The sequence below is a fragment of the Mytilus trossulus genome, chromosome 2, assembly GCF_036588685.1.
Source record: "Mytilus trossulus isolate FHL-02 chromosome 2, PNRI_Mtr1.1.1.hap1, whole genome shotgun sequence".
NCBI classification, from domain to species: Eukaryota; Metazoa; Mollusca; class Bivalvia; order Mytilida; family Mytilidae; genus Mytilus; species Mytilus trossulus.
The window spans coordinates 73,979,516-73,993,574 of record NC_086374.1 but is presented as its reverse complement, the minus strand read 5'-3'; the positions used below and the strand labels follow the sequence as shown (position 1 = coordinate 73,993,574).

The 14,059-nt window shown below is 32.8% G+C and overlaps 1 protein-coding gene across 1 annotated transcript; it reads right to left on the bottom strand.

Moving 5' to 3' along the window:
- Positions 1-2,932: 2,932 nt before the first annotated feature.
- On the bottom strand, positions 2,933-13,297 carry LOC134707996 (eukaryotic translation initiation factor 3 subunit G-like). Its single transcript, XM_063568203.1, has 9 exons — positions 13,216-13,297; positions 13,071-13,117; positions 11,259-11,353; positions 9,639-9,698; positions 7,920-8,027; positions 5,521-5,818; positions 4,482-4,615; positions 3,701-3,807; positions 2,933-3,107 (listed from the first exon to the last, which is right to left on the bottom strand). The coding sequence occupies exons 1-9, from the start codon at positions 13,233-13,235 to the stop codon at positions 3,089-3,091; spliced, it is 888 nt and encodes a 295-aa protein (XP_063424273.1). The 5' UTR covers positions 13,236-13,297; the 3' UTR covers positions 2,933-3,088.
- Between the last annotated feature and the right edge of the window lie 762 nt (positions 13,298-14,059).

Genomic DNA, 14,059 nt, shown 5'->3' with positions numbered 1-14,059 from the left:
ATGCTCATTTACATATTTTGTTTTGTGGTTTCAAAGGAGTTGCGATGACAAAAACAGGACTGACGAACTGACAGATAGACGGGTCAAAAACATACCTTCTGCAACTTCCTTGTGTGCGGTATAATTAGATATGGATATAACCAGTTACTTTCTGCACGTGTGTCAAGCAGAACACCACCAGTATATAACACAATATAATAGACAATTACAGCGGATTCCATTGAGTGTGTAGCCAAAGGTAATAGCTTTGGGTAGCTTGCTTGTTAGCTGAAAAGTGAAGTCATTATTAGGTCAGGTAAACTACCCTCCTTTCGAAGTAGCATAGTCTGACAGACAGGTTGATTGTTTTCCTTTCGGACTAGTCTATTTTAAAAGTAGGGTAGTTTACCTTACCTAACAAAGATTTCACGGTTCAGCTAACAAGCAAGTTAACCAAAGATATAACCTTTCGCTACACACCCCTCAATGGAATCTGCTGTAAACAAAGATCATGCTTGAAAATGTCCTATTTATGAGTATGTACCTTAATCATATATGAAGAATGGAAATTTTCAAACTTTCCTGTCAGACATTTTCACAATATTTTCTTTAAACACCAGAACACATTGCATATAACTAAAACATCTTTTAAAATGACAAAAAAATCTGTAATAAGTTCAACAGTTAACAGATGCCCCTCAGGGCGCAGCTTTATACAACCGCAGAAGTTGAACCCTGAACAGTTGGGATAAGTATGGACACAACATTTAAGCTTGATACAGCTCTGAATTTGGATTGTGATTAAATATATAGTTGACGCAACATAGGTTTCTGACACAGAATAAGAACTTAAACTTAAAAACTTAAAATTTTTAAATTGGGACGTTTTAAAACCTATTATGGTCCAATATCCAAATTCTAAATACATGGTTAGATTCAGCATATCATAGAACCCCAAGAATTCAATTTTGATGAAATCAAATAATGTTCAATTTGAGACCTCAATGTCGACCAATTAGATAACCGGGCCCAAGTATTAAAAATATAAATACATGAGTTAGATTCAGCATATTGAAGAACCCCAAACATGCCATATATTCAATTTTTGTTGAAATCAAACAAAGTTAAATTTTTGACCCTTTGGACCTTAATGTAGACTAATTTGAAAACGAACAATACTGTGCAATTAAATATTTCTTGCTATTGTGCAAATCTCTGCAATTGAAAATTTCTTGGTATTGCTCAATATTGTGCAATTAGATATTTCGTGCTATTGCCCTATACTGTGCAATTGAAGATTTCTTATTATTGCGGAATACTGTGCAATTGAAAAACATGCTTTAACACAATACTTAATATAATAATTTTGGACCTACTTGAAAACTGGGCCCATAATAAAAAATCTAAGTACATGTTTAGATTCAGCATATCAAAGAACCCAAAGAACTCAATTTTGTTCAAATCAGGCCAAGTTTAATTTTGGACCTTTTTGGCCCCTAATTTGTTGGGATCAAAACTCCCAAAATCAATCCAAACCTTCCTTTTGTGGTCATAAACTTGGTGTTAAAATTTCATAGATTTCTATTAACTTATACTAAAGTTATTGTGAAAAAAACAAGAAAAATGCTTATTTGGGACCTGTTTTTGGCCCCTAATTTCGTTGGGATCAAAACTCCCGTAATCAATCCAAACCTTCCTTTTGTGGTCATAAACCTTTTGTTAAAATTTCATAGATTTCTATTAACTTTTACTAAAGTTATTGTGCAAAAACCAAGAAAAATGCTTATTTAGGACCTGTTTTAGGGCCCTAATTCCTAAACAGGTGGGACTAAAACCCCCAAAATCAATCCCAACCTTCCTTTTGCGGTCATAGACCTCATGTTAAAATTTCATAGTGTTTTTTTACTAATACTAAAGTTATTGTGCGAAAACCAAGAAAATTGCTTATTTGGGCCCCCCAATTCCTAAACTGTTGGGACCAAGTCACCCAAATAAATCCCAACCTTCATTTTATGGTCATAAACCTTGTGTTTAAATTTCATAGATTTCTATTTACTTTTACTAAAGTTAGAGTGCGAAAACCAAATGTTTTCGGACGACGCCTACAACGCCTACGTGATACCAATATTTTCAATTTTGGTGGTCGTATAAAAATTCCTTAAAAACATTTGTCCAATACAATTCAGTGAATTACCATTAAATGATAGAAGATCAAAACAAGCTCAATAGGATACAAAACCAATAATAATTCTAAACACAAACTACAGTGGATAGACGAGATTCAAATTGATACAATGACATTTTTCCTACATTGCTAATGTTCGAGTATTATTAATGAAAGTACCTGTGACCATTCGCCATAAATAAATCTGAACAGAAAAAAAGCAATTCTTTTCATGTGTCAGGCTGGTATTGTAAAATGAAAATGTGATTTTTCACCTTAGTAAAAATTTTCTATTTGTATTTAATGTTTTTTTAAATAAAAATGATACTGGTATTTGATATAACCATAGCACATTGCCAAGAATGAAGGTGTAATCACATTTATGGCACTGAATTATCTTGAGCAGCCCTAAGCTGTGAAGAATCAAATATTAATTTTTGTCATTGGTTTGTCACCCCTTTTTTCGTCTGTTTTCCTTTAATAAATGGAACCTGTTGTTCAATGTTATTTGTTTTGTTTTCTTGTTTTTTTTCATATAGATTAGATTGTTGGTTTTCCTGATTGAATTGTTTTACACTCGTCATTATCAGGGCTCTTTATAGCCTACTTATTATTTTTTGGGGCTCTATAAAGCCTACTGTTCAGTGTGAGCCATGGCTCTGTGTTGAATGTCGTACCTTGACCTATAATGGTTTACTTTTTACAAATTGTGACTTGGATGGAGAGTTGTCTAATTGGCAATCATACCACATCTTCTTATATTAATACAAGTATTTACATACAAGGAACTTATGAAGAATTTAAATATTTTATTCATTCTAATTTTTTTAATTGTGAAAAGATATTTTTCACTTTGTTTGACCATTTAAAATCTATGTTGTGAAAAAGCAATGTTTTGTCAAACTTCAGCACTTATTTAACTGGTTTATCTGGATTCTCTGTAGGCTAATTTGTACCAGATGGTCTAAAAATAATTAAAAAAAATGTTATTAATAATTAACATCAAAATCAAATTGAAATAATCATTTTCTAAAATTTTTGTTATGAATAAATCAGACATTTCAAAGCAGTAACATTAGTGGTTGTGTGTGGTTAGGGTTGTTGACAACAATTTTTGTAGATGATGTCGGCCTATAATCACCATAGAAAGGATTTTAAATCACTCTCCTTTATTTGTAAAATTGATAAAAACTAAATATATGTGCTTGATCTGCAATTTTGTAATACAAATTGGTGAAAAAGCAACAATTCAGCAATTTTATTTCATCTTGAAATTCAATACCGCTCCCAAAGTATAGTACATCCCTATTTATTACACTTTCCACTGATCAGCTGTTTATACATGCCTATTAAGATTTTTCCTTACACTAACTACCATGAAAGTGAACACATATGTAACAAAACAAACACAAACAAGCTTAATTTATTGATGTTGTAAAATTGCAATAAAAAAGAAAAGCAAGTCTTTCATATACATGTCAGATTAAATGCAAACAATTATACAATTTAAGTTTTTACCCAAAACAAAACTGGTATCAGACTAAACTTTATACTTACTTTGCCCATTCAACATTAAGAATAAGATGATCATATCCAAATCCAGAAACACCAGCGATGGCCCGAGCTGCATCTTCCCTTCTGTGGAAGTTGATAAATGCGAACCCCTACAAAATAGAACAATACGATTTAAGTATAGTTGTTATAAATAGTCTAGATAGAGGTGTACTCATTGATTTTTCAGTTTACACCCCAGTTTATTCATGTTCATTCACATACTTTATCTGATAAATATAACCATCAAATATGTGTAAAGGAGAAAACAATCAAAAGTAAAATTATGTAAAATTTATATCATATAGAAAAAAACATTTGTGTTTAGAGTTCCCAAATTAATTAACCCTTTTTCTAGGCTGTAACTATAAAAGTTTTATTTCTAGCAAAGAGACCAAAAATGATTAACATAAACTCAAATATTGTATGCGACCTTCTATGAATATAATTGTTAACTTCATTTGTCAAATCAAAGTGCTTGTAAGCACTGAATGGTAAAAATTGCTTTAATTATCAGTGGGAATTAAATTAAATATTGTAATGTTTAAAGCATTGGTCATGTTGGTTGTAGTTGATTAACTACAATTTGATTCAACTACAATTATTGACAATAGAAGATAACTCCTATTTTCTAAAGATGAATTTAACAATTTCAGACATCATGGATATTTATTGAACATATATTAAATTCCTGCACTTTGCAAAAGTTATGTTATTTTCTTGTCAGGTGTACCATTGTTTTGTGATAATGCTTAAGACTAACAACATTAACAGTATTTAGCCTTACCTTAGACTGTCCTGTATTTTTGTCTTTTGCCAAGTAAATTCTCTGTATAGGACCAAATGGTCTAAACAACTCCTGTAAATCAGACTCTCTGGTATCTTCTGATAAATTAGTAACTCTAATAGTAGCAGACTCATCTGAAATATTTACAAATCAATAGAAGGAGAAAAACACAAAAAACATCTAAAATAAACAATGAAGCCATGAGTGGCCAAATCATTTCAAGCAAAGTGTTATATTTTACAAAAAGACATCTTCACAATAAGAGTAAGATACAGCATATCCCTCAAGCAATTGTATAATTATTTGTTATTTTCCCTTACAGTTTACTCTTGTTGTCTCAAAATAAATAGGACTTTAATTCAAATTCAATTGATTTCTGTCAATTGTAAACTGATACACTAAAGACCTGAAAAATAAAATATTGTCTTTAATGGTACAGGCAAAATCACTGACAACCCTAATAAGATACAGCAAGCATGTCCCTCAAGCAATAGACCACTTTCGAGTTCATCCGTCAACGGAAAAAACTCGTCCATTAGGCGCGCCTTTGTGACGTCATTTACCAGATAGAGGGGGTCGCCTGTATCCCCGCACTATCTACATTCATCAAGCGTCTTAGTGCAGAATAAACTAGTAATAATTTTTGTTTTGTAGGTACTTAATCACAATTCCCTAATGACAGCAGTGCTGATTGTTAATTTTGAGAATTTAGTTTGCTGAATAAATTGTATAGTATAATATTATAATTTTCCAACCACTCGCTCAACATTAGAACAGAGGTGACAACGCCCCTAAACGCACGAATGATGTTCACTTAAACCAGAGTTTTTGACGGAAATGCATCGAACTCGAAAGTTGTCTATTGTATAATCATCTGTGTTTTCCCTTACAGTTAACTCTTATCTCAAACTAGGACTTCAATTCAAATTCAAATTTGTTTGTCAATTCTGTCTATTAAACTGATAAACTCAAGACCTGAAGAATAAAATAGTGTCTGCAATTGTACAGACACAATCACTGATAAGCCTGATTATTTTACCTCTTTTAGACTGCATTGTCTCCCCTTTTCCTTTAGATGCTCCATCTCTAAGACTGGGTGGGACATACTTTCCACCTGCTTTATTAGCCTGAGCTGGTGCCCCAGGAATTGCTGGTGTTGGTACTGCTCCTGCTTCTCCTGCTGGTTTATCTCCATCTTGTAGTTTCTCTTGGATTGGACCTAAAGTGTCCTTGTATGGACATTTAGTAGTCCAATGGTCTCCTTTACATATACGACAAGACACCATTTTCTGGGCCTTCAGTTTAGCCATTGGGTCTTCTTCTTTTTCTTCTTTAACCTGTAAAATTGTACTAGTTTAAATCTAAGTCCAAACAAATTAATTTGTCCTTAGGACATCATGCCCTACTGCTACTATCCCATTTCCATTTTCAATCTACACTTATATTACATGATCATACACATGTATTCACCAATCAATTGTTTTAAAATACAAATAAATTACTGAATTGAATTTTCCATTTTTGGATTGCCATGCTTTTCATAGAATACAACTGTCACTCAGTATTGTATGCCAATCTAAAGGTCCACTCTAACATATTTTTCTTTATTGTTTAAATATATTTGTTGGGCATCAGGCCTTATGAAAGCTTAATTTTAACATGAATTCATACCTGACAGGAAACTATAATGATTAAATTTAGAAGAGTTATTCATTTATTTATAACTTTTTGACAAACAACATCAACTATTTCGACACTTACAAATCAAAACTTACAATTAAAAGATGAAAACCAAACATATCACACTAATTTCACTGAAAGTAAGCTTCATCGTGTATCATCAAGACAAAAAGTTTGTAAAGCCAACAATAGGATAAAAACCTCCAGATCATACAAAACTTAGACAAGCCATCAAAAGAACAGCCAAAACTGACATATATATGTCAAGTTGACCTGAAGTAGCTATATATACAGTCCGCCAAAAGTTAAGCACCACCGAAATATAACTGGCAATATTTTTATAACTATTGCAAACAAATTATTAATGTTTAGTGTTATGAATTACCTTCAACATACCCTAAGAAAATCCATTACGACCAAAAAGATTGAACTGCGATAAAGCAGTCAAGCAACCTCTTATCAAAGGTCATCTGCGCGTTTACAAATACACTGTTTCTCCAGGTGGTCGTGTTTGTATACGTACATTGGTCAGTCGACTTCTCAGAGGCAACCAAAGAGCAAGTCTTGGTGTATAGAGACCTGTACTTACAGATAGGCACTCTACCGTCAGGTTTTAATGGGATAATGACTACCTATGCTTGAACATAAGAAGCTGAAAAAACACTCATTGTTAAGATGGTAGTCAGTTTCTTTTACTGCCAGTAGACGCCATAATACGAATTTTGCGGGGAAACAAAACGGCCTGTGACCAAAAAACAATGTTTACACAAGGACTGCATTCAGTGCTGGTGGTGTTCCAGTACGGGGTTGCTTCTTATGCCCTTATAAGCTGGGTACGCATATTCTGCAGGGTAACATAAACGGACATACATAGAGAGATTTGGTGCCTTAAAACATTGTAGTCCCTCATTTTAATAATCCCCCACTTGCGTCTACATTGCTTAGACCTTTGTACATGGAGGACCACGCTAGAACACATAGGGCAAGGATTTTAACCGAGTCCAAAGAGACACAAGCCATTTACACTATTTTTCAGCCTTCCATGTCCCCATACATAAACCTTATCAAACATGTCTGAGATGCCATTGGCCGAAATCTCAATCACAGAGATCCACCTTTACAATATTTAGTCGATTAAAAAGTGGTATTTGTTGTTTAATGCAACAGATTTCCCTAAACTAAAGCTTGAAGGCTTGCACCGAAAATGATACATCGTGATATGAAACTGTACCGGAAGTGAGGTTGTTACACATGCTATTGACTCAAATATTGACCTTAAATTTGCCAAACATACCAAAGCTTATGTGTAGAAAATTTCAATAATATTGGGTGATCAATTTTTGTAAAAAAATAAAATCACAGTGAAACTTAAATTCTGTTTCTGAATTTTACAATTTACACTTTTTCTATGAACGGAAAACCTACATGCATAGAACCTTCATAAGTGACTATAATTACATTTCTGGTTTGTTTATGGTATACATTAGCAAAATTGCTATATGATTGTTTTCTTTTTTGGTGGAATAATTGATTTTTAAATTTGAAAAAAAATCTATGAAATAAAAATAGGTGGTGCTTAACTTTTGGCGGACTGTATATAATATAGTATCTGCAAATTATGATCCATGCACACAAGTATCGTGTAAAGAATATATATTTGCATTTTTATACAGCTTTTCTTATTTGAGTTTTTAACGGTTTGTTTCTGTTTTATCATTTCAATTTAACTATCTTTGCATCACTATACTTCTTTCTTACCTCATCATTTTGAACAAACTGCATGAGGATTTCTTCTACTTGTACTATAGTATTGGCAGGGTTTGGGCCGGGAGGATCCTTTTCTGCTGATCCAAACTTCCTCCAATTCTGTAAACAAGTTGTAAATTATGTTAATTTTAAAAGAGTAAAACAAGATGTGCTATGAATGATACCCTACTATAAGTATCTGGTTAATGGTTGATGAGCAATAGATGTGGAAAAGCTTCTGACACTGTTTCATTGTATAGCATGCTGGCATAATGTCCCGTGATCTCTCCAAGACCTTTTAGCATCATGTTAATGTTGCTATATTTCTTGAATGTGATGATATCTGAATTGTTTTTGTTATAGGTTGTGTTATGGATGTGGTGCTATAATTTTTAGAAACAGGATGGTATTTCAATTCCCTTTTTACCATGATGCTATATAAAATATCTGGGGAGAACACTGAATTATGGGTGTGATACCAAATTTTAGAATGCTCTCATTTGTTGATCTGCTTCATGAACAAACAAGTGAAACTGTGAGCTACTGCTCACTGATGATACCCCCGCCGCAAGTGGATAATATTAATAGTGTAAAAATATGCAAGTGTTCGGTAAACAGGAAGTTGTCAAGTGATCAATCTGAAAACACATCACACGGTATAGCTGACTTAGATAAACCCTGAAACCAAATTTCAGAAATCCTTGTATTGTAGTTCCTGAGAAAAATGTGACGAAAATTTTCAACTTAGCTATCATGTGTAAAATCATACAAGTGTTCGGTAAACAGGAAGTTGTCAAGTGATCAATCTGAAAACGCATCACACAGTATAACTGACTTAGATAAACCCTGAAACCAAATTTCAGAAATCCTTGTATTGTAGTTCCTGAAAAAAATGTGACGAAAATTTTCAACTTGGCTATCATGTGTAAAATCATACAAGTGTTCGGTAAACAGGAAGTTGTCAAGTGATCAATCTGAAAATGCATCACACGGTATAACTAACTAAGATAAACCCTGAAACCAAATTTCAGAAATCCTTGTATTGTAGTTCCTGAAAAAAATGTGACGAAAATTTTCAACTTGGCTATCATGTGTAAAATCATACAAGTGTTCGGTAAACAGGAAGTTGTCAAGTGATCAATCTGAAAATGCATCACACGGTATAACTGACTTAGATAAACCCGGAAACCAAATTTCAGAAATCCTTGTATTGTAGTTCCTGAGAAAAATGTGACGAAAATTTTCAACTTGGCTATCATGTGTAAAATCATACAAGTGTTCGGTAAACAGGAAGTTGTCAAGTGATAAATCTGAAAATGCATCAAAAGGTATAGCTGACTTAGATAAACCCTGAAACCAAATTTCAGAAATCCTTATATTGTAGTTCCTGAGAAAAATGTGACGAAAGTATCATGGGACGGACTGACAGACAGAGGAAAAAACAGTATACCCCCCCTTTTTTAAAGCGGGGGTATAAATATTATAATTCCATGGGATAGATGGAAAGAAGTAAGCAACACACCCTCTTTCCATTTATCCCAGGGATATTAGTTACAATCTAGGAAATATTCTAATCTGTTTGTTTATAAAAACTTTGTTACTCAGGCAAAATTAAAAGCTTTGAAAGTGATACATAATGTGAGTATCTAATTTTATTAGCAATGGTCGATGGATGGATCTCAAAAACTTCCACAATCATTGAATCAATATATAACCATAACAAACATTTACCTTTCTTCTAGCAATTGATTTTGGGACTCTTCTTCTTTCAATCCTGTATGTCTTGATAATCTACAAGTAAAACAAAAGCAAAAATAATTACCAATATTAAGTTTTTATAACATTTTTTTCAATTATTTCTGTCATAGCTCTCAGAATTAATAAGTATTTCTGCAAGCCAAAATGTAATTTTATTTCAATGATGAAATCAATTTTTGAATTGTCCATGTTGTTTTTTCTTTCTTCTGCTGGTTATTTATTACCAGTCTTTATATGCAATGTTTTCAAAGTTCTTGATACTTAATCTATGATCAAATATATTGTTTGCATGGCCTTTAAAATAATCCACTGTGACATTTTTTTACTTATGTATATGCAGCTGTGTATATGTTATTTATTATTCTTTTGTAATATAAGTTACTATTCTTTTAATTTGTCATATTCCATTTTCACTTGTTGATAGTTAGTTTAGTTTAGTTTCAACATATTTATTTATAGTGGATTGGGAAACAAGTTTTGCAACTTATATTAATCCCTTTCCACTTTGCGGGTGCGAGTGCTGCCTTGTAGCGGCATTAGCCTACTCTTTTTCGAAATCTACAAGGGTGTCTTTAACGTGCAAGAGATGTGGCTCTCTCTTAACACGGGCCAGCCATTTATCGTCCCAGTCCGATGGACTATCATCGTTTCCTCAAGACCATACTCGCAAATGGTGTCAAGGGAGAGCCGAAAATTGAGTTCCTGGAATGTTCATCCCAAACGGGAATCGAACCAGGAACCTTTGTGTTAGTAGTCCGATGCACTAACCACTACACCACGGCTCTCTTAGTTGATAGTTTTAATTTGTAGAATGAGATAACTCATTATATAAATATATATCTGCTGTATGGATGTAGTCAAATATATTCCCTTGCTTGTAATGTATGCCCTTATATTTTTCAATTATGGGTTGTTTGCCTGTGAGAGAGCTTTCACATGTTTATTATATTGAAATGGTTGTCTTTCTGAAATGGTTTTACATCTTACCCCTTCATTTATTGATTTGGTATTTACACTGTGTCATAGATCAAATTTATTTGTTTAGTGTATGTTCACTTGTATTAATATGTCTTTTGATTGAGTTTAGCCATTTCAATTGATATTTTATAGTACGTCTTTTTATGTTGCAGGTAGGGGCAGGAAGGGGTGAAGGTTGGTACCTATTAAAACTTTTAAACCTGTTTCACTTGTTGGCACATGTGCTTCATGTGCTTTAGTCTATTTGGATTTCAATAATGTTCTATTTTAACTTACATCGAATATTCTGTCTCATGTTTAACCACAAAGATGATCAAAATCATTTTACCATTTCCATGTTCAGATTTGCCCAAGAAACCAATGGTCTTAATATATACCATTCACTCCACATTTTTGCATTCACTTATAATGTTAATGCTAATGTTTAATATGGGATTTATTGAACTTTCAGCACTTGACAAAACTGTTTTTCCATTGCTGTTTAAAACTTGAAGAATTTACAATGTTATGCTTAATCTCCAGTGGCCTCATTTATAATCAAGCATTTAACCTAAATACTGGTGAAATGTGTGTTATTGGTTCTACACATTAAACATGTTAAACAGGATTACTAACCTTGACAGTTTTACCATCTTCATTGTACTTGTATTCTGTTATCACTTTGATGCCTTTGCTTTCATCAATGGTCTCTGTAGAAGGTGGCAGGACTCCTGTCATTAAAATTATCTGAATTATCATTTATTTTTTAACAAAGTTTTGTCTATTAATGTACATAAACATATTTAACTAGGCACATTCTTTATGTGCCTGTCCCTTTGAAGTCAGGAGCCTATAGTTCAGTGGTTGCCATTACTTCATTTCTGTCATATAAGTATTTCTTAAATTATTTGTTATAAAACTACATGCAGCAAATGTGTACTGGTAGGCTGGGTTTTTTTTCTGATTTCACATTTCTCATTTTTGGGCTATACTATATGATATAGGTTTGGTTTTCTCTCACTATTGAAAATAGAATGGTTGCCTATAATTGTTCATATCCACTCCAATTATCCATGCTATCTATGTCTAATTAATGTATTGACTATTGATCGACACTGACAGTGAGCATGCCACTAAAAGAAAAAAACATACTTCATAGGCAACTGTGAGCCAAAATTTGTTCCTGTGAAAAAAGTTCCAGTGGAACTAATGTCACATGAAATATGTTCTGGGAGAACTTTTTTCACAGACAATTTCTATTTAATTTGTTCCATCTATATGAAATAAGTTCCGCACTTTACCTGGTGAAATAAGTTCTGGGTTGGTGAAATTTGTTCCTTACCTAGTGAAATAAGTTCCATGTTTGTGAGATTTGTTCCTTACCTGGTGAAATAAGTTCTGGATTTGTGAGATTTGTTCCTCATCTGGTGAAATAAGTACCTTGTCTATGAAATTTGTTCTGCTGGTTAAACAAGTTATGTTACATACTGAGCACTTGTCATCAGTGAGTTTAAAGTCATTATAAAAAACATGTTTTATAATTGATAAGGTAATAAATAAAAAGTGTAAACATCAAATTTGGATCACGTGGAGTAAAGCAAAAGTTAATAACATTATTCTCAATAAATAATACTAAAAATGACACTTATGAACCAGGAAAGAGTAGAAAAAATAATAATAAAAGTCATTCCGAAAAAAAGAATTATAATAGTTAAAGATGAATATTTGTACTTTTTCAAAATGGACAAAGTGACTGATCAATTATATTTCAAGACATAGAGAAACAAAAGACACTCTCTTTAAAAACTGTGAAATGACAATAGCTAAGTACACCCATAACAGATCAACAGGAAATTAAAGGAGGTGGAATACCACTTCAATGATAAAATAGATACAAATTATGAAACATTAATTTATGATTCTCATCGCTTTTATTTCTTATCTTCATCCTAAAGTCATGCCTTTAATTGCAAATGTACCCCATGCAAGCACAGTACTTATTTCCTGTGAAATAGGTTCCATCAGAACATTTTCATTGATTTCTATAAAATACCTTCTTTCAAAACTAATATCACACAAACTTAATTCACTTTTTTAAAATTTTAATATTGGAACAAAACTCATACATTGTCATAGTGCTGTGATTTTTGTTCCGGAACTTATTTCACACTTGGTTAGAAAATTAGTTCTGGAACAAATTTTATAGTGCTGGAACATATTTTCTGTGACATAAGTTCCGCTGGAACATATTTCCTATGAAATTTGTTCCAGAGGAACAAATGTCACGCCGGAACAAATTTTTTGTTACACAACCACCCATTCAAATATTTAAACGATCCAAGACAAAGAGACTAAACAGAACATTCTAGTTTAATGTAATCCCTTTAGTATATGATCAAAAAGAAAGCAGCTGGAACATTTGATGACAATATGTCAAAGGCGCCTTACCATCTTCTCCTTGCTCTACCTGTTCGGCCCAACTGAATCCTTTCGGCCTAAAAAAGAAAATAAGTATTATAGTTTATCAAGGTTAGGAAGTCTTTGAAATTTGGAAATAGTAGACTATCATATGGTAATTTTAAGCCAAACATACTCTGCGTCGATTGACGGCATGCTTCTTGACTTATTTGACACTTCCGGTTATATGGGCAAAACTAAATGATAACAGTATCTCGTCCCAAGTTGTTTTGGGGACATTTCGGCCACAATACCAGTTCGTCCATAGGTTATTTCGACACATTACCAGTTTGACACCTGTTGATGCGGCCGTACTTTTTCACATTTTTCATAATCGTTATTTCTGGTTATAGAAATTTGTTTGGGAAATTTTACTTCAAAAAAGTAATTTGTCCAAATGAAAAACATAATTGAGTAAGAGTGCATCATATAAAAACCATTTAATTTACGAAAACTGTTGAAATCGATAGTATAACACCTTGTGTGTGAAAATATGGATAAGAATTTGCATACTGTATAATATTTTCTCAACAATAAATTGACAAAAGCATAATGACTATTAAAGATAGATCAAAGGAGTGATAATTAAAAACAAATGATCAGGCCAGGGGCACACCCGTAGCCAGGGGTGTTCGAGGGGTTTTGTTTTAATTGCAACTGTTAAAGTCAAGTATGATTATATCGAAAGAGACTGTGGTCGATACTGCAGTGTGGCCGTAGCATCCTGCATCATCCACGTTCAATGGCTTTCATTTATTAATTTAAATGTACGCGCAAGCTTAGAAATCTAGCATTTTGAACTGACATTGTTTCTATTCTATGTTTTGCGGCAAAACATTTCTCAACTCTTCAAATAAACAAATAAAGATATATTCCGTGTCAGAACAGACATAAAATATATGTGAAAAAAAGGAAACTAGTTAAATTATAATAAAAAAAAACGACAAAAAGACACAAAGCACAGATCTTATCTGGCATGA

Excerpts from the sequence above, each read along its gene's own strand:
- LOC134707996 (XM_063568203.1), bottom strand. The coding sequence starts at position 13,235 with ATGCCGTCAATCGACGCAGA. Across the intron at positions 11,354-13,070 it reads GGTAGAGCAAGGAGAAGATG|GAGTCCTGCCACCTTCTACA; the intron begins GTAAGGCGCCTT and ends TTTTAATGACAG. Across the intron at positions 9,699-11,258 it reads AAGATGGTAAAACTGTCAAG|ATTATCAAGACATACAGGAT; the intron begins GTTAGTAATCCT and ends TTTTACTTGTAG.